The 10163-nt window shown below is 44.3% G+C and overlaps 1 protein-coding gene across 1 annotated transcript in view; it reads left to right on the top strand.

The window, feature by feature from the left end:
• Positions 1–3940, top strand: part of SPSB1 (splA/ryanodine receptor domain and SOCS box containing 1) — a 5074-nt gene extending 1134 nt beyond the window's left edge. The window contains exon 2 of the mRNA XM_008935809.1: positions 3318–3940. Coding sequence (XP_008934057.1) covers positions 3318–3445 — 128 coding nt within the window. The 3' untranslated portion in view covers positions 3446–3940. The remainder of the gene's footprint in view (positions 1–3317) is intronic.
• The last annotated feature ends 6223 nt before the right edge of the window (positions 3941–10163 follow it).

Raw genomic sequence — 10163 nt, 5'->3', positions numbered from 1 at the left:
AGGAATGTCCTTCTGACAGTTGTATTATTAGCAATGTAATCCTGGTGTCTCTTCACAGGAACCAGTCTCTGAGGGACAACAGCCTTCCCTAAATGGCTAATGAAAGGACTTTTAAAGTCCCTTGCAGGGAAGAGTGGGATTATTTGTCCCTATCTAAAGAAAGGGGAATGTCTCATCTTTAAAAGAAAAACAAGTATCTCACTTCTCTGCTTCTTTCAGGGCAGGGTGTGCTTATTTCTGGTGTGGGGCTTGATATTGTAGCCAGCCCAACTTGCATGCCAAGCGTTTTACTAATAGGGACATCAATCTCTAACTACACTTAGTAATAAATTTGGCTGTCCAAATGTGCTAAAGTCTGTTATCTCTCATGGTCAGAAGTTCCCGTGGGGCCAGACTGTGACTCAGTCCTCTGGGTAGGGTGGAGGAGAGAGGTGAAGGAAGTGGATTAAAATCTGGATTTGTTGTTAGTGAAATAAATTTGGCAGTATTGACGTGAAAAGAGTAGTGTTTCCCCTGCATTCCAGAACAGTGTCTGCCCGAAGGCTGTAGCATACTGGGCTCTTTTATTTGTGCTTAGAGCATGTTCCAATGCTCAGCCAGCAATGGTAAACACCTGGCAATGGTGACATGAGACACAACAAGCTGACACTGGGCACCAGAAAAACCAAGCTGTCAGAATTACCAGGAAAGCCTTGCAAAGGAACAGGAGCAAAATCCACGAGTGCTTTGAGACATACATGTCAATGCAGCAAGACCAAAGTGAGAGCTCTTGGCAGAACCCTTCCTCACCAAAAGAACCTAGCTCCTGCCACAACAACTTACAGAATGGCAGCAGGTTTTTCTGACAGGTCAAAGCCAAAATCTGCAGCTCACCTCAAAGCCAGGAACTCTGTGGAGTTGTTGGCACAGAACTGCACTTAGCAAGGAAATGGCCACCTCCAGTGCTGGCCTGGGCTGTGCTGTGCTCCCAGCAGAGGAGTGAATGGTGGGCGTGAGGCCAGGAATGACGGGACGCTCTCTTGGCACAGACAGAGAGAAGGTGTCTGGCTCTAAGCACTTGTGAGCATTCAATAGCAACACTGTCCAGTCAGTGTAGTGCTTGTGAATGGAGGCAGGTCAGAGGTGTGTGTGCTTTCTCTTTCAGCCTGGAGGTCTCTGGTCAGACTGGGTTATCAGGGTGAACTAGATGAGGACAGAGTTCTTGTTCTTAATCTCAGTGGGAAGAACGTTCTCTCCTTTTAAGGCCATTAAACTGGAGTGTGTTTGTTTACATTAATGTCTATAGGCTTTGAAGGTCAGGGTCCCTTGTCCTCTGGGATGCTGGCTAGACAATGCCTCTGTCCCAGCTGTCTCAGTACAGAGCAGGAGGAATTGGGACAGACTTTGAATACAGCATATTTGTACCCCAGTGTTTTAACAATAAGCTACACTGGGAAGTGCCAAAGGAGTGCTGCCAGTATTTGGCTTCTCTGGCAGTGTCACAGCCAGAGCTGAGACATGCAGTCCAACTGTGGAGACCTGTCCCTGCAGAAGCAGCAACATGGATCCAGAAGTAGGTCATGAACGGGCAAGGCTTTGGACAGCCACGTTTTGACTTGTGGCACAGAACATGTGTGACTAAATGGTGCAGTTTGGGAAGCAGCAGCACTGCCCTGACAGAACTGTTTGCTCTCCACCCAGCTATCAGTGCAAAAGGTGTGCATACGCAAGTATGATTCCTCAGGAATAACTAATGCTTGAAGCACTGGGAGAACTTCAGAGAATTGATAGGGAAAAAATAATACCCACACAATATTCCACCTGTAGCTTCCCCTGGAGCAGGTAATAGCTTGTGATCCAAAGCAGGGAAGGAGAGGGCAGAACTAGGGCATTAGTTCAGCTCTAGCTGCTAACGTGGGGAGGAGACAGGCCAATTCAAGCACATGTTTCCTGATTCTGTTAGCAAGTCTCTACTCAGCTAACCTACTCTCCTTCTCACAGACTTTGTGCCAAAAATTAGGTAAAAATTAGCTTTCTCCACTTTTCATTGGAAGTGTCTTCTACACAGAGCAGTATGACTGTTTACTTATTCCAGAGTAGAATCAGGAGTGACCTGGTCAGAGGTTACTGGCAACACTCTTCTGTTTGAGTTCTTCAGTCTTAGCTGTTGTCTTTGAACTGGGAAGGAAGGGACTTCTAGCCACCTTATTGATGGAATGACTTCTGATAAAAGCAGTAACACAACCATGCTCAGAAAAACTAAGCTTTCCCTCTTGGCTGTTTAGAACAGCTGTATGAACAGTCTGGTTTGGCTTGTAGCTGTGGAACCTAGAGCTGCTGGCATCTATCAAGGTTCCTGGAAACTGCAGCTTCTCAGCCAAACCTTTTAATTCCTGTGGATGTTTTTAGGTGTCTGTTCAGCCCAAGATGTCTGTAAAGGAAGCTTTCTAATGGTGCATGCTGAGCCCTCAGGCTATCAGAAGGGTGTCTAGTAATCTGCCCAATTTGGGATGTCTTTGTGTTAGTGCTCTCTTGGGGGAGGAGAAGCCCCTTAGGCCTGAGCAGCATGCTGTGTAAAGGTGAGCTTTGACAGACTTAGCAACAGGAGCTGTGAGGAAACAGATCTGTGTGTTCCTTCTGTGCAGCTGTGTTGTGTTAACTTTGGCTTTGACCTTAGGCCCCTCTATGTTGTGAATGACTCTTCAGCATCAAAGGGCCCCATGCACCATTCCTGAAAAACTAGTATTAGCTTGTGCAGTGTTTACATGATGCAAAAAAAGATAGCCAAAGGCTTGTATCTTTCCCAGGTTTGTGACATGAGGGAATCCTTTAATGGAAAATGTCACTGTACAAGTAGTGACATGAAGCTTTGACAGATGGCTTTGTTTTTTGTGGGAAGTATGTAGCAGAAATGAAGGGGTTGACAGCTGTTATCCTACTAGATCAGACAAATCATGGTACTTTTTGGGTACACATACCACATGATGCTGTCAGGCTAAGATTCACTGAAGTAAAAGACTGCAAAGGGTTTTGTGGTTACAGCAGAAAGGGTCACAGGCTAGAAATGTTCTGATTTGAATGGTCTTGCAGAGGGGGAGCTTCCATTGTGTGAATAAAACACTAGCATCCCCTGTGTATGGCTTAAATAACATCTATGGAAACATGTTCTAGTTCATGAGCTGAAGTTGCTGCTATGTGAATATTGAAAGGCTTGGGTGCTGCAGATGTGCCAGGCATTCACTTTTCCTGCTCAGTCTTTTATGGGAGACTTATAGAACTAGAAAAGAGGAATGTATAATATGTGTTGGGATGTTAATGTCTTGGATCTCTTTTCCCAGCTGAACCACTGCCTTTGATGGACTTGTGTCGGCGAGCTGTGAGACTTGCTCTGGGCAAGGAAAGACTGAATGAGATCCCTACACTGCCACTGCCAGCCTCCCTCAAGAGTTACCTGCTCTACCAATGACCTTCATGTTCAAAGACAAAGTTGGAACCAAGACAAAAATATCAGAGCTGACCCACTGAGCAATGGGTTCTCCACCCTCGTGTCATCGCTACTGTTGGAACTCCTTGGCCAAAGTATTCCTGCCACAGCTTAAGTCTCCATGTGCCCTTCCTGGCAAGCTCTCGCATAATCCTTGTTTCACAACTGATGTTGTTATATTCTTTAGAAGTCACTTCCCCAGCACACTCACAAAAGAAACACTTATAGAAGGTCTGTGCTTCCCTGCTTCTCTGGAGAAAAGGCTGCACTGCAGCCTTTGGGTTGTAGGGCCTAGGAGTAAATGATTTTTCTGTACCAGCTAAAGGGGAAAAACATAATTTGGGGGAAGGGAAGGCATTAGGAGTGGAAATACTAAGATGAAGTCCTAAGAATGGAAAGGCACTGGGTGGCTAGCAGGGTTGGGAAGAGTCTGGAATACCAGGAAGAATTAATTGCTGAATTTCTAAAAACAGAAAAACAAACTACAACCCCAAGCCCTGAAAGCCCAGAACCCTTCCACCAGGACACTTAATTTGGAGAAGATGGTTATGTTGCTGCTGTCTGTATCTCTGCCAGAACTTCCCACCATGTTCTAATGTTGTTTCATACATGGTGAATCCTGCTTTCTTAGCACCATTGCTTTCTCAGTTCTCCTGCTCCATTCTCTGTTCTGCCTCTCAGTGGGTTTGACTCAGTTGATTGAACAGTCATAACTGTCTTCACCAGCCCTCTTCTTCCTGACTTCAGGTTTTAGTGCAGGATCAGGGGTTTGTTGCTGATATGGGGACAGGGAAGGGACAGACTCCTCCTGCCATAGGGTGAGACAGGCTGTATGAGCTGAGGTTTGTTACACAGCTATAGGTCCTGCCATCTTAGGTCTGCTTTCTCTACAGCCTGGTCTCTGTTAAGGCTTTAGAGAAAGATATTAATGTGTTTCTCTGGTTCTGCCAGGGAATTCTCTTAGATAAGCTGCTTAATATCATCCAAACCAGGCTTTGTTCTGTCATAGACCATGTGCATAATTTCCACTTCACTATGCAACAGAAATAGTTCTCTCTGTCTCTTGCCTGGGGATGGGAAGTTGTCCAGTAGAAGGTGGTAGCAGTGTGGCTGCAGAAGTACCATCAGCAGATGAGACATCCAGAAAGTGATTGCTGCAGAAGATAACTTCTGAGACTTCAGAGGCACAGCAAGAAGGATCTAAACCTCTCCAGAGCTGGGTGTTGGGGACAGGGGAGAGCTGCAATAAACAGGACAAGCAATTCAGGCAAAATCAGCACATCCCAAACAGATTCTCACCTCAGTAGCCAAGTAAAGAGGATGACACTCCTTCACTAGCAGGAGCTGCTCTCTTGACCTCTCCACAGGTTACTATGCTGCCTTTCTGGGGTTATTTTGCACATTTCTTTGTCTTGAAAAATGTTTGTGTGGTTGGTTTTTTGCTCTTGAGTTATCTCTTCAGTTCTGTGTAGGTACAAATGAGTTTAGTTGTTGAAAATGTTAATATATATATTTGTGGTGTATGTATAAGAACATGTTTTAAACAGCTGCTGTAGGGTACCTTTTTTAAAATTAAACTACTTGCATAGTATATTTTTTGAAGCACAGAAATGGTGCCAAGACTGGGTGGGGTGTGATATGCCCCTTTTTAAATCTAATATTATATGATTTTTTTTTATGTAGGGGTTTGTACTAGTTTCTGTTACAGGGTGGGACACAAGAAAATTGTGTGTATGGAGCCCTACTTGGTTGCCTTCAACTTGAACCAGTGTCTTCCAGAACTCCAGGGAAGCAGCTGTGTTCAGCCTACTTCTGATGTTCTTTGTGCTCCCTTCTTTCCCTCTCTTCTCACTTCACCAGTACATCGCTTTGTACAGTTTTAAATTCTGACTTCCTATTTTAGGACTGTTGATAATATTCAGTAACCTAATAAACTTTATTAAATATTACTTGATGCTGGGCTTTATTTGCATTGGGTGATTGGAGTCCTTTCTATCTCGTTTCTACATGAATGGTGAGCTTACTCCTAAGAAGCCAACCCAAACAGGTAAAGTAAGGGCTCTTGTGGCCTTGTCTCTGCTTGGAAGGGTAACAGTCTGAAGCTGGAATCTAAAAGGTGTGTACAGGTAGAGGACAAACTGCAGCCATTGGTATGAGGTGGTAGGGTGTGGTAACCTCAGATTTGGTACAGCTGCCACTAGTGTCCAAATGGCTACTCCACATGGAGCTGAGTAAAATCTGAGACAGCAGCATTGGTCTTCTAATTTAACTTGGTTCACAACTGACTCATTACTCCATGCTCCTTTTTTTTTTTCAGATAAATTCAAGTGGATTCAATAGGGCTCTGGTTTTCTTGCCAAACTTGTATTGTCCAGGTTTGAAGATTATATTCCTAGATTAGAGAACTTTTTTTTTCTTCCAGGAAAGAAGCTCATATGAAAGCAAACAATTAACCTGCTACCTACTTTGATATCTGACCATGCTTCTTAGGAAGCTTCTTAGGAAGGGAGATAGTGGATAGAGGAAAGCAGAAAAAAAAACAGTGAGGGCTAAAAGCAGAACAGCACAGGTGATTACAGAAGGTGCTTTGGCAGGTTAAGCTGAGTGTTTGAGAGTCATTCTTGTGTTGTACATGCTTGAAAAATGGCTGGCTGACGTGTTCTGGGGAACTTCTTCAGGTCATGAACTTGATTTAGCTCAAATCACTTGAGATTAGTTTTCACGTACTCCCTACCCACTGTTAGAAATTAGTTGTTTTTACGTATTTTGAGATCCATTTGCACAAAAGGCTTCACTCCTGGGCTATGAAGAGAGATGGGTTGTTTCTGGAGTACAAACTGCTTGCTGGTTGTACCTTCAGTCTCTTCCACTTCTAATCTGGGTGATAACAGAGATGCTCTTGAGTTGTGTCAGTAGTTAGGTTAAGTCTCTCCAAACTGACTGGAAGCAAGATGACTTGGTACTTCTGTCAGTTACTACAAAAGCTTTAATTCCTTCTGTCCACAGACTTTTCTGTCTTGCCTACAGCTACCAGCTTGGTTGGAAACCAAATGATTTAATAAGTTCACACACAGAGTACGACTTGTGAGGCTTGACTAAAGCTCAGAGGTATGCTTATGAACTGCCTTATAAGGGTGCTGGGTAAAGAGAACTTAGACAAGAAGTCATTGGCTCTTTTTTTTTCTCCAGACAGGGCAAGAATGTTTGAATTTTGCATGTTTTATTCTTGTTTTTTCCCACATGTGGAAGACAACTGTTTGTAGATCCTAACTGTGAATATCCAGCATACTCAATAGTCATCACTTCTGTTCTGTTGCACGTAGTGGCTGTCAGTGACATGGTTATTTGCTGCCTGTGTGTGAACAAGGCCAGCTTCCCCTTAGCTTTCAGTGGAAGGCTGCCTCTGCTTTGCTGGAAGTGTGGCTGGAGGGGTTCTGGGAGAGCAGCAGGCTGAGGAGGGTGTAGAAGATGGGGCGGGTGCCGAAGACTGTATTAGTTCATGCTCAGCTCCAGACACCCAAACAGGCTTGTGTTCCAGCTGCATGGAATATTTGAAACAAATGACCTGCTCTGGGCTGGGAGCCTGCAGTGTTTATGTACAACACCATGGCAACAGTGGAGGAAGTCATGAGATGGGGACTGGACGTGGTGGAATCAACAAATGATATCACAGATTAGCAAGTCCTAATGAATTGGTGGCTCTCGGCTTCCCCTGCTCTTGCCTGTGTTCAAGTGCTGGTGTGCAGCAGGCAGACCTGCTCCTTTGAGTAGCATTAAAAACTGCAGGTTCCACTTGTATTGGGGCCTCCTTGAAAACCAAGCCTGGCAGCATCTCATCTTTCCGCTGTTGACTAAGCGTGTTTATGCATGTGGAACTGTTCCTGCACTTTATAGGAGGCTTCTGGCCTTGGTACTTTGTCCACTGTTATCTTGCTGGTGATACAGAAGTGATGTGGCAATTCTGCAGAGAATCTTGGCATCCTTGATGCTCTAGACAAGCAGTGGAGTAGCTTTTGTTTCTTCCTCAAAGTGGAGGCTTTGGTGAAAGGAATTCTAGAAAAGTGTGCAAGAGGGAAGTGTTCAGTGGGGAAGTTCAGTAGCTGGTAATACATTGTTAGTTCAGCAGCCTTGTCACTCTTCAGAAGGAACGCCTGTGTTGGGTGCAGGTTACAGTCCTGTGCCAGCAAACACACCTACAGTGGATCCTGGTCAAAGCTATGACAGTGTCAAGACAGAAAAACTTGGCAGAGTGGAGGACAGTTGCCAATTCTTTCCTTTATCTGCAGAACAGAATTATTTCTGAGCTCAAACAACTTCCTTGTTGGAACCTAGTTATCAGTCTGTACCTGTCAAGTCCTTGGCCAGTACAGCACATTTTCCTGTGCCCAAGATGTGCAAACTTAGAAGCATATGCATCATATTTTTTAAGAAGTTATTCTGGCAGTCACACCTTTTCTCCTGCATAAGGTAAGGCAACTATGAAAAACATTTCCGAGCACATTCACCCTCTTTTCTCCCATATGCTTCCTATGAAGAGCTAATGCTGCTGATCTTATGCCAAAGCCTGAGATGCATTTGACTGGAGAAGGAAATACACTGATTTATTTAGTAAAGTTTATTAAAATTAAAAACTGAACCCAAAGCACAACCTTTCTTGGCACACAGAACAGTGCTGAAGGGAACAAACCTCATTCAGTGCTTGCACAAAGCACATTGGAGCACTGATCCTGTCCTTGCACATGTTTTGATTTGAAACTATTGCAGGCTTGTCTGCCCTTCAGACAGAAAACTATTTGAAGCAGCTGCCAGATGTTTTGTCTGACTTGTGTTTTACAGTTTGCTTACTGCTCAGCAATGCTCTTCCCATGGGGTGTTCAAGCTGCCCTTGTGCCTTCTGTTCCTGTGGCACCTCTGCTGGTTTCCTGCCCCTTCGCCCTGCTCGCACACGCAGCACAGGGGAGGTGCCACCAGTGCTGTGCTCAAAGATGTGCTCACACATCTGCTGGCCTCATCTGGGACCTTTCCTGGGACTAGGACAGGCCAGACACATTCCTCTGCTCACATGTTGCCACAGTGTAGAACAGTTAAGGTGATTTACAGTCTCCAATAAAAGCACTTATGGCCTGAATTTAGGCCTTGCTGAACACCCCCAGTTCATGGCTTGGGCAGCCTCTCTGACTGGCTCAGTTATAAATCTTTTTTCCCTTTATGAGTTAGATGGGCAATAAATTCTAAATTATAATGAAGCAGGGTGAAGAACTTTGTGTTTTTTCAGAGCTGTGACAATTTGACTTACTTGAAAGAGGCACCTGCTGAACAGGGATATCTCAAGGTTTCCTTCCTGTGCTCCAGCAGCATCCCAGCCAGCTACACTCAGCTGGGAGCAGCCTGATCTGCCTACTGGTTTAGAAGCACCCATCCTTGGCTTTCTGTGCTTCTACAAAACTGCACCTATGGAAATACAGCATCTTAAGGCAGAGTTGTAGCTAAATGGGTTTAACCTGCAGTCTTTCACTTTGCTCAGACTTTCATCTTTTGATAATCAGAGGGCTTGTGTCCATGTTTCTGAGGTGCAGAGCACTGCATCTTCCTCTGCTGTCCTGTATGACTGTTCTGCACTCAATGGCTTATGGCCCAGAGCAGATCTGCTTTGCCATGGTATTGGGAGGGATATGGGCCAAGAAATAGCTGCTACTTCTGGATAACCTTCTAGCACCTTATTTGTTCTGAGGAGTTCCATAAATGCTTATTCCTACCAGAGCCTGTCATTGTTTTCTCTCATAATGTCTTGTTAAGCCATTAACTATCATTTAGGAGGGTCTCACAAAATTTTACTAAACCCTGCATAATTAAACATGCTCACCAACTTATTAGACCCAGGCAGGCAAGAAACACCTGCCTAAACTGGCATCTGGCTAGGACTTAGGTGCTGATTTTTTTTTTTTTCTTTTATGAAAAAACGCTGAGGGTTTCCCACAACTGAAGGTCTGAACTCTTTGGCCTCTAGTTTTTCCCAGACCTTTGGGAGTGCAGAACTTCCTCACAGGCTCTGCAGGTGGCACGTTGGTCTGAAAGGTGAAGTGCCACCTACTGAATCAGTAACTTAATTTCCTGCAGTATGCTGGATGTTTCCTTTGGATGAGGACCATCTAATATTGATAAGGTCTGTTCCTACTTAATTTGAGGTCCAAGAGAGAGACTTGAGGAGTAACAGCTGTTACTCCTAAATATGATCCGTATTTTTCAAGCTGTCTAGACACCTGGGTGGGTTGCACACATGACCAGCAACGGTAGTTAATCATGTCAGAAGTTTTATTTCTAGAAAGGCTTACTTTTGGTTTGTTTTGCTTAATGAGCTATATGGAAACCCAGGGGAAGACAGTGAATCAAGCAGACAAGTGGGGAAATTTGATCACTAAGGCTGATATTTTGACTTTTTTCTTTCTGACCTGGTATAGACAGTGCACAAGTTTCAGGCTGTGCTATTGGCTGTGGTGTTTGGTAAGAACACTGACACAGTAAACCCTTAATAGGCTGTACTGATGTATCACATGTGGTCTCTGTGAAATGCTGTTAAATAAAAACTGGCTGAAATTGTGCTGCACAATAGGAAACTGCAGCAATGAAAATTGGATTTACAGAATGCTAGAAATGAAGCTTTCAATTGATTTTTGTAAAGGAAAACCTAGAGGAATGAGCA

The sequence above is a fragment of the Merops nubicus genome, unplaced genomic scaffold, assembly GCF_000691845.1.
Source record: "Merops nubicus isolate BGI_N331 unplaced genomic scaffold, ASM69184v1 scaffold19832, whole genome shotgun sequence".
Lineage (NCBI taxonomy): Eukaryota > Metazoa > Chordata > Aves > Coraciiformes > Meropidae > Merops > Merops nubicus.
Note: the sequence above shows the minus strand (reverse complement) of the source record. Positions and strands in the feature narration are given on the sequence as shown.